Genomic DNA, 14,807 nt, shown 5'->3' with positions numbered 1-14,807 from the left:
CACACACACACACTATTGATAAAGACTAAATCTCTGACAGAACAGCACTGAGTCGCCGCAGGACTCCTGTATTTTCTAATGCTTTCTCTGGTGAGCAGAGTGAATTGGTGAATATCCCTGCTCTGCTGTACTGAGCTGCTGATCCTTCAGTGCTCTCACAGTGCCATCTACTGATCATTTACATGCAATGCTTTCAAAAATAAAGCCTTTGTAGACTGATTGATGTCAGTCAAGGGTTCATGAGCTGTATCATGTGCTAATTAATACTCATACTTGTTACATTTTATATCCTTCTGCTTTTTCAAGGTGTATTAAAGGCTATCCTCCAAACTCCCCTTACATTGGAAGCTCCCCAACTCTTTGTCACCTTTTGCAGCAAAAGGCGCCGTTTTGTTGCCTAAGACTTGACAAGGTGAGTGTATAACTCTTAATTCACCCTTAAATACTGAAAGCGATTCAGCTTAATCCATTGCTGTGGCATAGTTTGATGAAAGATAAATTGTGAAGTTTTTACTGACTTACGTAATGCTAGTATATTTATGTGGAGGGATTTAACAGTCTGAATTAATTAATTTGTCATGCATTTTAGCAATAAATACATAAAAGTACAAAGAAATGGGTATCATGTCATTTTTCAGGTCACTTTTCATTTTACATAAATACATTTCACACCATATTTATTTGAACTCACTTTTCATTATGCTTATATTTACTGAATGTATGATGTTTTCAATTTAATGATATAATGATGTTGTCCACTGTATTTTATTTTTTTATAGCATGTATTTCAATTCATATTTCCTGAGGTTTTTCATTTTGTGGCAATTTGTTTCATTTCATTTTACATGAAAAAAATACTGTATGTATTCCATGCATTATGTATTTATTGCAACATTCTATGATGCATTTAAGAACGTGTGTGTGTGTGTGTGTGTGTGTGTGTGTGTGGCATACATTTAGAGCTGATATCTGTATCATTTATTTCAGTCCACTAAACATTTTACTTGTTTTTGATTGCAGGGTTGTCGGCACAATAGCTTTGAAGATGCCAAGGCATATGGTTTCAAAAACAAGTTGATTATCGTTTCTGCTGAGACAGCGGGAAATGGCCTGTACAACTTCATAGTGCCACTGCGTGCCTATTACCGACCCCGGAAAGAGCTGAATCCCATTGTGCTGCTGCTGGATAATCCGTGAGCGAGCTGCCTCATCAGTTTTTCAGCCCATGTTACTGTTCATAGTGATGACTTTAGACTTCGAAAGCATTGCTTAACCCGACTTTACCACTTAAAAATACTTCCAGGCATATTTGCATAAAAAACAAATCTCAGTTCACACTCTGTCATGTATTAGATGGAAATCCTTATGTATTATATTGCTCTCTAATGCTAAACGCTTTCAAAAGTGTTGTTCATTATGCGCCACATATTCTTCCTTTCAGTAATGCAAAATAGTGTACAGTCACATTGTAGAATCTTCCTCAGAGTTTCCATGGCAACTCTGAGATGTGTCAAAATCTGCATTTTGCACAAGCTTTTACCCTGAGAATACATTTTTATAAGGTTGTTTGCCAGTGCCAAACCTTTAAGAACTTTAAAACTGCAGCTGTGAGTGGATTAGCATTTTCAAACTGCTCTTCCCCTCCATTTCCAGGCCTGATAATCATTTTCTTGAAGCCATCTGCTGTTTCCCTATGGTGTACTACATGGCTGGTACCATTGACAAGTAGGTCTTTAAACATTTCACTGCACAAACACAATCCAAAATGGGTTTTAGTCTGGTCTGAATGGTCCATTTGTGCTGGTTTCTGTCATAGTTTAGATAACCTGCTGCAGTGTGGCATCATCTACGCTGATAACCTGGTGGTGGTGGATAAGGAGAGCACGATGAGTGCAGAGGAAGACTACATGGCAGATGCTAAAACCATAGTCAACGTGCAGACCATGTTCAGGTACGTTGTATCCTCTAACAGCAAATTGGTTGTATTTGTCTTCAAGCTGATGTTTTTCTCTACATTAGCTAGGTACTAATTACTTTTGAGTTTTTCCTGCAAAACTTCATTTTCGTCTTTGTTCTCCTGTTGTTGTGTCCTCTACTAGGTTGTTTCCTAGTCTCAGCATAATCACTGAACTAACCCATCCTTCTAATATGAGATTCATGCAGTTTCGTGCCAAAGACTGCTACTCCTTGGCTCTCTCCAAACTTGAAAAGGTGTCATATCTTAACAACCACACCATTTCACTAAACATCTACAGTAGGTCCAAAAGTCTGAGATGTTTTTAATTTTTAGAACTTATTATTTCAGTCATTGTAAATTATATTGATCATAACAGTGTGTAAAGTTGAATAAAAAATTTGAATGAATTTGAGAATGATTCAAGCCCCATGGACTCCATTAGTTTGTGTAAAACCTTATATCACATGATCTAGAATTAGGGCAGAAATAATAATAAATAATCTAAATTATTTGTTGTTAATTTCTTTGTTTTATTTTTATTTATTTTTTTAATTTCCAGGTTTAAATTAGATTTTGAGTTTCAGACTTTTGGACTCCAATAATAGTTTATAATTATTCTTCCTTGCAAGTAAACAATTTAACTACTCTAACCAGGCATAACATTAGCATACTACATTTCAGACTTTTCTATGATATGAAATAACTTTGCTTAAATGCTACAAATTTATTATGACATGATGCATTAGGAATCTTTCTGAGTGATTCTTAAGTATGGTGTATTTGTGATGATTGCATGCTTCAAATGGCTGTAAATGCCTGAAAATACCGAAACTGGGATAATGCTGGATAAGAAATTGCCAGATGGTCTCAAAATCTCTAAATCGTCAGCGGTGGAAAGAGCCATCAATCTTTTGTTGTGATCTTTTTCCCTTTCTTCCAGATAGAGAGAGATAAGGGCTCTAATCTGGCATTCATGTTCCGCCTCCCATTCGCTGCAGGCAGAGTGTTCAGTATTAGTATGCTGGATACTCTTCTTTATCAGGTGGGTAATAGATCAGATGCAACTTCTGCTAATCCTCTACCAAGATGTGAAAAATTTGGTTTTCTCTGATATCTATGAATATATATTATATACAGTACACTACAGTTCAAAACATTTGGGGGTTAGTAAGTTTTTATTTTTAAAGAATTTAATGCTTTTATTCAGCAAGGACAAATTAAATGGATCAAAAGTGACAATAAAATGTATGTTACAAACGATTTCTATTTAAAATAAATGCTGTTCTTTTGAACTATTCATCTAATAATTCATCAAATTTTACAGTTCGCAGAATAACAGTTTTTAGCATTGATAATAATAAATACATTTGTTGAGCACAAAATCAGCATATTAGTATGATTTCTGAAGGATCATGTGACACTGAAGACTGGAGTAATGGCTGCTGAACATTCAGCTTTACCATCACAGGAATAAATACAATTTTATGTATATATATATATATATATATATATATATATTCTATTTTATGTGAAAATAGAGAAAAAGGTTATCTTGTTGTAATAATTGTAATAATATATCACAAATTACTGTTTTTACAGTATTTCGATCAAATAAATACAGCCTTGATGAGAGCAAGAAACCTCTTAAAGAGTTAAACATTTTCTTTTCATCAAAGAATCCTGAAAAAATTTATCAGTTTGAACAACATTAAGCAGCACAATTGTTTTTAACACTGATAATAATAAATGTTTCTTAAGTAACAAAATAAAATAAAAAGTCTTATCAACCCCAAACTTGTGAACAATAGTGTATGTATGTATTGATGATCTGAAACATTAAAGTGTGACAAACATGCAAAAAAATAAGAAATCAGGAAGGGGGCCAACACTTTTTCACACCACTGTATATGGCATATTTGATTTTTTTTTTTATATTAAGTTAGGGGTCTTCAAAAGGAGGGCTGCTAATTATTAAAAAATTACAGTATTTGTCAATCAAAAACATAAAGATAAATTCAGCCAATGTTAAAGATAAACTCAGGTTCAGCTTGATGGGTCATTGTCCCTCCCACATTAAAATAAATGTAATATGTATTTGTGTGTGCAGTGCATATTTTGTTTCTCCACACATTTGATGCTCAAAACTAAAGGCAGATTTTCACCTTTCTGTGCAGTAGATAGAAACAGAGTACCTTGAGTGGCATTTGCAGTAGACTGTGATCCTGCTTTGCTCCCCTCAGGCACTGAGTCTCTGTGGAGTCTTTATTGATTGTGTGAGGTCTGGTGATCATCTGTGTGCTTTCTGGGGACCGTTTCTGTGTTTATGTAGTTTCTGTTTATCCTCTAGTCTTTTGTGAAGGACTATATGATTCTCATTGCAAGACTCCTGCTCGGTCTAGACACCACCCCGGGCTCTGGCTACCTCTGTGCTGTAAGTGTAATCACAAACAAAAACACACCCACACACCCTCAGCAGCCAGTACGTCTGGCATCATTGCATGCCATTGTTTTGCATACATTATGCAAGCCATTATTTCAGTTAAAATGCATAAAGCTGGTTATTTGACCTTGTCCATCCACAAATCTGTTGCTGCTGTCAGTAGTGTTGAAATGAGGCAGATGGTGTAAAAATATCATCACGTTTTAAAGGCTTAGGTTGTATGTGATATGATGGGCGATATGGGTGATATGATTTTTCACCGCTTAATTTTCTTTATTCAAAATTATTAATATTTAAAGTACCCCTATTATGGGTTATGAACGGTTCGTATTTTGGTTTTGGGAGTCCCCAACAACAGGTTGACATGCATGCAAGGTCAAAAAATACTTTCATTGTCTTATAATATGCATTTATTTTGCTTGCTCAACGACTCCCAAACGATTCGCTCAACGATTCATTTTTCCAAACCCCTCCTTTGCGTGACGCTAATCTGCGGAGATTGGTCCGATTGGTAATTTTCATTTTCATTTAGGGTGTATTCACACCTGTCATGTTTGGTTCGATTGAATCGAACTCTACAGCAATCGCACTCAGGTGCGGACCAAACAACTGCACCGAGACCCAGCTGAAGAGGTGGTCTCGGTCCGCTTCCAAACAAACTCTGGTACGGTTCGTTTAAGGTGTGAACATGACCCGACCTCGATCCGACCCAATTGCAGAAATCGCGCTCAGAAACAGACAGCTCGCGCATATAGTGCTGTAATTTGCGTTTCAATGGCTTAAATCACTTGTTTTTAAATCACAATGCTTAAAGGGTTAGTTCACCCAAAAATGAAAATTAGACTGTGTTTTACTCACCCCCGAGGCATCCTAGGTGTATACGACTTTCTTCTTTCAGACGAATTCAGTCAAAGTTATATTAAAAATTGTCTTTGTTCTTTCAAGCCGTTTAATGCCACTCAGCGGGTGTTGCAGTGCTTCAAAACTTAATAATCACTTGAATCTAGCTTGCGCTCACTGTTGTGAACAGAAGCAGTTCGGGGGGAATGACGTATGAGGTCAGCTTTGAGCATGTGCCGCTCAGAAGTGACGAACACGGAAACGCAGGGGAGAGATCAAAACAAAACAATGGTCAAGAATTAGAAGTACAAAACGAGGATTTGTAAAGAAGAATGTCAGAGGATTTCGATATAAGCCAAGAGGAGACTGGTTTTCCTTTGTTTCCTTTGATAAAGCAGCTTTTGTGAGCGCAGTGCTGCTTTGTGTACAGCCGTTACCAGGGAAACAGCTATTTTACTACTCCAAAAGCGGCACCTAGTGGCAAAGAATGAATTTGCATTTTCATTCAGACCAACACGAAAATTGACTGATGGTTTTACGCAGCAAACACGCAGAGCTGTAAATGTGAACTGGTATATATCCCACGGGGGAAGCCCCGTCACATATAGAGAGTTTGTGGGTTGCTGTAGCAGTCTTCAGTAATGACAGGGACACAACACAGGGTTGGGGCTATACTGCTGTGGCATTGCTGTAAAAATGAACTTTAATCATTGATTTTTCACAGCCTCGTCCTTTGGCAGCAAAACATTTTTTTACCCTCATAGCGTCTTCTCCACCTGATGCTATCCACAGGAATCCGCAAGGTTGCCAGGTTTTCACAACAAAACCCACCCAATTGCTATTCAAAACTAGCCCAATCGCGTTTCGAGGGGGGTTCCCCAGTAAAAATCGCGTTCCGGGGGGTAAAAGTTTCCAGTTCAAGCTTTCCCAGGTCTGCGCGCGCAACAAGTGGGCGGGCAATATTAGCATTTTCGTTCAGACCAACAAGTGGGCAGGCAATATGCTAATGTTTCATGTTAACGTCACCATGAAACGGCTTGGGATTCGTTTTAAAAACGACTCGTTTCAATGATTTAAAGTCAACTCTTTCTTTTGAGAGACAATAACTTTATACATGGTGCACTTTCAGATTTAAAACTTTGCAGGATGTTTTCATTCACTTAGAGCTGTTACACACTGCATGAAAGGTAATTTTCAAAAATCCATAATAGGTGAATTTAGTTTAGTTTAGTTTAGTTTAGTAAAATATGGCCTGAATGTTTCTTAATGATCTTCACCCTTCACTTTTGAAACAGATGAAGGTAACGGAAGAGGACTTATGGATCCGGACGTACGGAAGACTATTCCAGAAGCTGTGTTCATCCAGCGCAGAGATTCCCATTGGGATATACCGCACTGAATCTCACATGTTCTCCTCCTCCGAGGTAAGATGAGATAAAGAGGAAGAGATCAGAGAGTTCAGACACGGCTGAATACACTCATTTTAAACGGTTCATCCAGCTCCAGATGCTTGCACAGCAGATACGATCTGTAACTGTGCCTTTACTTAATCTTGTGCAGTGTTCAAGATTTACAGCTTTATTTTGGTCTATATCATGGCTTTGCTGGCTGCCTTATTAGCGGTGTTGTGACTTGAAGCTTATGCAATCCTTGTGCTAATCATTTCTCATCTCATTCACATCTATTGCTTGTTCCAGTTTAAGGAGGTTTGCAAGCAGGTAAGAATACTTCTCCCCATTTCACAACTACATTGCCATATGTTAATGCAATGGTGCTGTTTCAGCTGTTTGTTTTCTGTCCAACATCCATTACTTTCACTCACTCATTATGTGCTGCTGATCTGTATAATTTGTTAATAAATACTATGTAAATAAATAACAGTTGTTTAAATTATTTAGTAATGTAAGTTGGTTTATTTACAGGGGAATTAAGTCATTTTTTCATTCAATATTTTTTTCACTCAATAACGTTCTGCTGCTAAGGGTCCCCAAATATGAGGATTCCTTTCTAAAATATAAACACGGCTGTGTATTTTTATGTATAAATATCCATTTATACTCTGTGAGAAAAATGTTAGTGTAACATTAAACTGTTGTTTCCAAAATTAATTAATTGCTTTTTATTGTAACTGTACTAAAGCTAAATCCAACATTTTTATTAAAGTGTTTTGCCTGTTATCCTTACAGAGGCTGCATTTAGTAAAAATGGTAATACTGTGAAATATATTTATTAATATATATTTTTAAATGTAATTTATTCCTGAGATGTAAAGCTGAATTTTCAGCAGTCATTACTCCAGTCTTCAGAAATCTTTTCTAACATTATAAATATCTGTACTGTCACTTTAGATCAATTGAATGCATCCTTGCTGAATAAAAGTATTCATTTCTTAAAAAAAAAAAAATCTTACTGACCCCAAACTTCAGAACGGCCTTAAACGTAGACAAGGCTAATGGCATCCTGTCAGTAGATTAATTAGAGTCAGCTAAAATTATATGTGTAATTACTTAGTGCTTCTTTCCAGAGTAAAGTTGTTCAGCTGCTAAAAAAACTGGTACAAAAAAAAGGTAAAACATAATGACTTCAGCCAGCAGACAATGAAAATATCGGCGTGCCACTTAAACATTGTTAACCTGTTGACAACCTGTTTCCATGCTGAGCAGTCTCAGGAGTCTGTGGAGGACTGTGAGGACCCGCGGGACCGCAGGGAATCCTGGAAAGAGAAAACCGCCTACAGAAACTCCACAGGGAGCGACCAATCAGAGCACCCACTTCTGCGGAAGAAGAGCATGCAGTGGGCGAGACGGCTGAGCAGAAAAAACAACAAAATGCCCAGTCGATCTGAACACATCAATCAACAGCGCCTGAACCTGTACCGGCGCTCAGAGAGACAGGAGCTGTCAGAGCTGGTGAAGAACCGCATGAAGCACTTAGGGCTGCCCACTGTGGGATATGGTGAGTTTGACAAGGGGAAGTGAGTATTTCTATTTGTACCTACGAAAATACTGAAGGTACAGAACCCCTTACATTGATGTCTTCTTGCTATAGTGCGTTATTATAAATGTACTATTCTGGAGATCAGTTTTCACGGTGTTTCTCTTTGTAAATCATATAATAGCGTCTCCTTGTATCCCCTGCATCAGTAATTATTAATCTGAAACATCCTTTATCAGGGGTCACAGGAAAACGGCAGATTAAAGAAACATAAGGGAATATTTTTAAAGTTTCTTTAGGACAAATATTCGTTTTTTTAGATCTACACTGGGGTCCAAAGGTACTTATATTATGCATTATTTTCTCATTCTAAACCATCTTTACATCCAAATGATGTAACTGACGTACTGTTTTGAGTAGAATTACATTTTTAATGATTATCTTAAATTGTTCAAGCTGCATGAACTCCACAAGTTTGGGTCAAAGCTAATGATCATGTTCTCCAGTATGATTTGAGATGATACAAACAACATCTTGAACTCCAGAGGAAGCAAGAACATCTGACCTTCTGTCACATAATCACAAATGTATTTACTTAATATGATTAGTGACCCAAAAAACATGTAGAATCTTACATTTTATCTTAATTTTGCATCATACTATCTATTTGTTTTATTTTATTGATTTATTTATTTATTTACCAATATCCCAAAACGTATTTCCAGAGATAAACAAAGATTTCTTAATACTCTCAACTCAAACCTTTGGACTTCACTGTATATCGTAGATGTTCTTAAGAAGAAATATTTCCTGTATTATAACATGTGGGTTTATACTGTCATAATGAATATCTTTTATTGTTGAAGGATAGATCACCATTGACTTTTGTTTTGTGTGCCCTGCATTGTTGTTTATTCTATTAACTTTTCTAGAAAATTTACTCACTTTCTATCCTCCATGTTGCAAAAAAATCATTCTCTATTTTTCACTAGTCAACCCTGAGAAATACTGTTGAAAACTGAAGATGAAGTGTATTTTTTCATGTTAAAACTACTCCGTCTCATCTTACAGAGACATTTATGCACTTTATCTTTAAAAATGAGATGTAAACCATAGTGTTCTGTTATTGATGACATTTTAAATAACTATAACAAATATAAACCTTAGCAGCCATAATTTTGAGAATGTGTTTTTTGCATGCTGAATTTTTCTTGTTCTTTCTCTTTAAAAAGTGCTGCTTTCTCTGCTGCTTGCTTGACCTTTTCTTTCTTATCTCTTTCCACTTTGGCCTTTTCTCCACACGCTGTAGAGGACGTAGCTAATTTAACCGCAAGTGATGTGATGAACCGAGTAAATCTAGGATATTTGCAAGGTAAATCCACCCAACATCACTGTTCCTGTAGTATAGGATTGTTCCAGTGGATCAAGTCACTTGAGTAATGAGCTGAATGAAACCTGATGTTCTGGAGACGGATGTCAATTGGAAACTCCACTGCTCAGTTTGTCCAGTGACATTAATTAGAATGGCATCAATAGTGTTTAATAGGATAAGCACTGAAAGCCAAAGGAAAACGCTTCGTGGCATTTTAAAGGAATAGTTCACCCAAAACATGAAAATTTACCCTCAGACCATCATTTGCTCAGCAGTGAATTATGCAGTGAATGGGTGCCGTCAGAATGAGAGTCCAAACAGCTGATAAAAACATCACAATAATCCACAAGCATTCCAGTTCATCAATTAATGTCTTGTGAAGTGAAAAGCTTCCTGCTAAAATATGAGTCCTCTATTCGTAATATTGCTTTCTCCAGTGAAAAAGCCATCTTGTCTGAATCGGGGGTGAAATATGCACAGATCAAGCACTGTTTACAAAACTCAAACAGTCCAAAATAGTTCTAAACAAATATGTCAGTGGATTGTGTTGTAAGAGGACAACAGAGGTTGGACTTTTTCACTGGAGGAAGTGTTATTATGGATTATGGACTGATATGTTGGCCAGAAGCACTGGTATAAAATGTCTTAATGTTGGATTTCTCCAAATCAAGTCAAGTCAAGTCAAGTTCAAGTCAAGTTGAGCTTTATTGTCATTAGCTGGTCAGCACGCACTCAATGGTGCCCCTATAGAATGTGGTGAGGATGGGTGGAGGGAGACTTGCTCTTTTCAGCCGGCGGAGAAAGTGTAGGCGCTGTTGTGCCTTCTTGGAGAGTGACATGGGGTTGGTGGTCCAGGTGAGATCCTCTGTGATCTCTGTTCTGATGAAGAAACAACCTCATCTACATCTTGGATGGCCTGAGGGTGAGTACATTTTCAGGAAATGTTCAGTTGTGGGTAAACTATTCCTTTAACAGGCCTTTATTAATTAATTTTCTTTCACATTGAAAATTCTGTGCAATTCAGTTTTTTTTTTTTTTTAAATGTACCTGATTCTTACATTTTTCCTGGCTGACAGTTTCTTTCTACATGAAAATGTCTAAAGTCTGCTGCCTGTAGTTCTCTTTTTACAACATTTTTTCCAGATGACATCATCATTAGGCTAGTCTATGTTCAATGAGCCTTCCTCTTATCTTATTAAAAACAGACCACAGGAAACTGCTGGCCATTGATATTATAATGACGCTGGACAAAAAGAGTATGATTTAGAAACATGGTTGAACAGCCTCTGTGCTTATCTGTAAAGCCAACTGATATCATTATAATCAAATTTGCTTTTATGTATAATTCATTATTACACAGCTCACTGTAATATTTGATTCAGATTGGTCAACTGCAGCATTCACCAGTCTTATATAATGACCACTAAGCTATTTAACTTAATGTTGTCCCATTTGAGTCATTTCAGCTCAAATTCATATTTCACATCCATTTTTTAAATAGCTGTGTAATAATCGTTATAATGCACAGTCAGCCAGTCATTACTGCAAAATAAAAACCTTTTTGTTTTGTTTTGATTTGTTTCGCAGTGATGCCTGTACATTATTCCATGCTTATACTGTACATAAATGCAAAAGATAAAGAAAATGTATAGCATTTTAATTAAATACAATTATGGATAAAGTCTACAAGTTTATTCTGCATAGACTATGTGTGGGTGTAATATACAGTATATGCAGACTTTGTATTTTTTACGTAAATGCAGTATTTATTTAATATTATTATTTATTCAATGTTTTCTGACCTAATCAGCAGTATCACACCTAAGATTTTGTATCATTATGTTTGCAAAAACATGCTCCTGAACAACAGTCATTTGACACCAGTGCTGACCTGTTTCTGAAATAATGAAGTCTGATTTTATAGTTAAATCAGTGATGTAGTTGTCTTTTTCTCCTCTGGTACGAACTGAAGAGGGTACTTACATGACAGAGGGTACTGCAGGTACTCACTGGCATTTGAGCATTGATATAAGATATGATGAGTGAGGGCTTTTGATTCCAGGATGTTTGGACAGAGTGGAGTAGAAAGCATTCAGTCTTTGTCGGAAGGGTCCATCTAGAGCAGGTATTTAGGTGTATACTTGTTAGTCTGCTTGTACTGATGTACAGCTTTTTAAATTCTTTTTAACGGGGTGATACTGGGAGAAGTATTTGGGTTTCCCATTGGTGTAATTGGTTAATTAGCATTTGGCTATTGACTCCTCCCAATCCCACACTACTAATGTTTTTTGCTTCACTCTGATTGGTCGAGCCTTGGCTTGGTGGGCCTGACAGATCCTCTAAGCATGCTTATATCTGTGTGTGTCGGTCTCGCTGTGTTTGCTGACTTTGGGCTGCGTGTTGGCATGGCAATGAGCCACTTTCATTGGGTCAGCTGTGGTTATGATGCAGAAGACGGATGGATGGATGGATGGATGGATGGATGGATTGATTGATTGATTGATTGATTGATTGATTGATTGATTGATTGATTGATTGATTGATTGATTGATTGATTGATTGATTGATTGATTGATTGATTGATTGATTGATTGATTGATTGATTGATTGATTGATTGATTGATTGATTGATTGATTGTGAGACTGAATGCGTGGGTGGATGCGGTCCCTGTCTGCATGCGTCCACGCATGGGGATCGCTTGCGGTTGCATGGGCGTTCCGTAAATGCAGCCATGCCCTGTCAGTAACGGTTAGCCCTTCTCTCTCTTTTACCTGGCATGGCGCTATAAGTGGCTCAAACAGGTGGGTTTGGAGAAGCAGAGGCACTTTGTCCCAGTCTTGAGTCCCTTATTTCCAGACCTGCAAAGGTTCACACTTCTCAGTCATTTACAAGCAGGTAAAATACAACAAAGCCTCAGAAACCCAGCCAAAAAAATCCAAACACAGTGGGGTTACACAACAACTGCCTTCCATATATTTTGGACATTTGGTTTAATATATTTTCCAATTTTGCTTTTTTTTTTTTTGGCTATTCTTAATCCGTCAACAGCATAGTTTTATTTGTAGTAGGAACAGAGATAAATGTTACGGATAATTTCTCAGAATAAATGTTTTAAATTATTAAGAACTGATATGGGTTAAGTATGATAGTGATACTGTGTTTTGTTTTCTCTTGCAGATGAAATGAATGATAATCAGAACACGTTGTCATATGTGCTGATAAACCCTCCTCCAGACACCATTCTAGAGCTCAATGACATTGTGTAAGTGGCATATTTTAAGGGGGACGTGTGCAGTTTTATTAATGTTGTGAAACTTATTTTCCAGTTAAATGTGACAAGTAAACAATTTATAAGTCTGTAGATGTAGTATGAAGAAAATGAAACTATAAATAAAATATATATTTATAAAATATTTATTTGGCTAATGCTATTTGCCTTTAAGTGCAAATTGTGTTAAATGCTACTTAATTTGTGCTATTTATTTAGTGTAAATGGTGTTAGATGCTATTTATACTTGCAAATAGTGGCAAATACTGTACATACAATATAGAACAGTATGCAATTATAAAAACATTTTCATGAGCCAAACATGTTGCCAGCCCGTCCAATCAGTGTGAGGTTTATACCAATTATAGGCCTATGCGATATCTATTTGGTACTTTACTTCCACTTTTTCTTCATTTTTTATAAAAATAAATGCATCTCCAAAATCAGCGGTTCTTAATCTTGGTCCTCACAACCCCCGCTCTGCATATTTTGCATGTCTCTCATTTAACACACCTGATTCAGATCACCAGCTTGTTAGAAGAGAGCTCCATGAATGAACTGTGTTCCAATTGACATGGTCCCTACACAGTGTTCACTACTCCCTGCACACAGCAAATCGGCCATTTAAGAACACAGATTTGCACTACACCACTGCGCGCAGTATCTTCACACACAGACAAAACTTTCTATTGAAGTGTGAAGTGTTATTTAACCGTAATCATGAGATTTGCATTGTAGTAACATCTCGCGCACTTTAATGCCCTTTGAATGGAACATATGTGCTCCTTTTGAACTGGAATCATGGCAGAATATCCTGTGATGTCCACCTCGCAGGGCACTGGCACTTACGTTTAACGGAACAAACTTCTAAAGCAATAAGAGAAACATACAAAATGTGCAGAGCGAGTGGTCATGAGGACCAGGATTAAGAACCGCTGTTCAAAATTATTTGTGATGAGAACAAGATGAATGTGACTGGAGATTCATCTGGCAGACTGAAGCTCAGATCGGTCAGGTCAGTTTTGTCTGACTCAACCAGACAGTGATGGGTAGAGTGTAAATTGCCTTTGGCAGCAAGACAGCATTTGCACTAAAAAAGTCAATACATCATCAGCATTTTTTTCCGTCATATTACCTTCTGGCATGCATTTGGGGTGGGAATACCCCGCTATTAACTAACGTTTAACTACAACTTTTACCTCAATAAACTCCTAGTTTCTTTATTAATAGTTAGTAAGATAGTTGTTAAGTTTAGGTATGGGAATTAAGGGATCTAAAATATGGCCATGCAGAAGGCATTAAAGGGGTCATATGATGTTGCTAAAAAGAACATTATTTTGTGTATTTGGTGTAATGAAATGTGTTTATGCAGTTTAAGGTTAAAACACATTATTTTACACATACTGTACATTATTGTTTCTCCTCTATGCCCCACCTTTCTGAAACGCGTCGATTTTTACAAAGCTAATTGGTCTGAAAAGCGAGGTGTGCTCTGATTGGCCAGCTATCCAATGCGTTGTGATTGACCGAATACCTCAAGCGTGTGACGGAAATGTTACGCCCCTTACCATATTGTGATGCCTTGTCCCGGCCGGGGCGACGAGACAAAAACATTAAAACCCATTATAAACGAGGCATTTGTTGCATCCAGTGGGGATATAATTACGGATTATAATGACTTATACTGTATTTTTACGCGTTGCATCGCGCCACGTAAACATAACACCATGTCTTGTGATCGGAGAAATGACAAACAACAAGCGCTACCCTACACTGCTCAAAACTCGCGTTTGAATCATCAGTGGCAAATTCTTTAAATATAAAAAACGTACTTACAGTCTGTGAGTCAGAACAGACTGTAGACTACGGCATTGTAGTCTACTCTACCAGGATCAAGAAACAGTCCTCCATAAAATGCGCTGGACACATCTGAATATTTGGGTTGAACTGTTCTGGAACAGTGTTGTAAATACAACTTAACCACTGATTTCTAGT

General features: G+C 37.1%; 1 protein-coding gene across 14 annotated transcripts in view; it reads left to right on the top strand.

The window, feature by feature from the left end:
- The window catches only part of kcnt1b (potassium sodium-activated channel subfamily T member 1b), an 86,036-nt gene that overhangs the window by 67,950 nt on the left and 3,279 nt on the right, over positions 1 to 14,807 (top strand). For 4 of the 14 annotated variants that reach the window (XM_016501142.1, XM_016501138.1, XM_016501134.1 and 1 more), the window contains 14 exons: positions 307 to 412; positions 1,021 to 1,193; positions 1,654 to 1,725; positions 1,817 to 1,951; positions 2,100 to 2,211; positions 2,898 to 2,999; positions 4,305 to 4,388; positions 6,533 to 6,661; positions 6,935 to 6,955; positions 7,898 to 8,192; positions 9,481 to 9,543; positions 11,516 to 11,545; positions 12,334 to 12,345; positions 12,722 to 12,806. In XM_016501142.1, the coding sequence (XP_016356628.1) occupies positions 307 to 412; positions 1,021 to 1,193; positions 1,654 to 1,725; positions 1,817 to 1,951; positions 2,100 to 2,211; positions 2,898 to 2,999; positions 4,305 to 4,388; positions 6,533 to 6,661; positions 6,935 to 6,955; positions 7,898 to 8,192; positions 9,481 to 9,543; positions 11,516 to 11,545; positions 12,334 to 12,345; positions 12,722 to 12,806 (1,419 nt within the window). Of the gene's footprint in view, positions 1 to 306; positions 413 to 1,020; positions 1,194 to 1,653; positions 1,726 to 1,816; positions 1,952 to 2,099; positions 2,212 to 2,897; positions 3,000 to 4,304; positions 4,389 to 6,532; positions 6,662 to 6,934; positions 6,956 to 7,897; positions 8,193 to 9,480; positions 9,544 to 11,515; positions 11,546 to 12,333; positions 12,440 to 12,721; positions 12,807 to 14,807 lie in introns of those variants that run through there. The other 10 variants (XM_016501135.1, XM_016501132.1, XM_016501144.1 and 7 more) reach the window with 7 other exon arrangements.

The sequence above is a fragment of the Sinocyclocheilus anshuiensis genome, unplaced genomic scaffold (assembly GCF_001515605.1).
Source record: "Sinocyclocheilus anshuiensis isolate Anshui unplaced genomic scaffold, SAMN03320099.WGS_v1.1 scaffold278, whole genome shotgun sequence".
NCBI lineage: Eukaryota > Metazoa > Chordata > Actinopteri > Cypriniformes > Cyprinidae > Sinocyclocheilus > Sinocyclocheilus anshuiensis.
The sequence above is the reverse complement of the archived record's forward strand: the minus strand, read 5'-3'. Positions and strand labels throughout refer to the sequence as shown.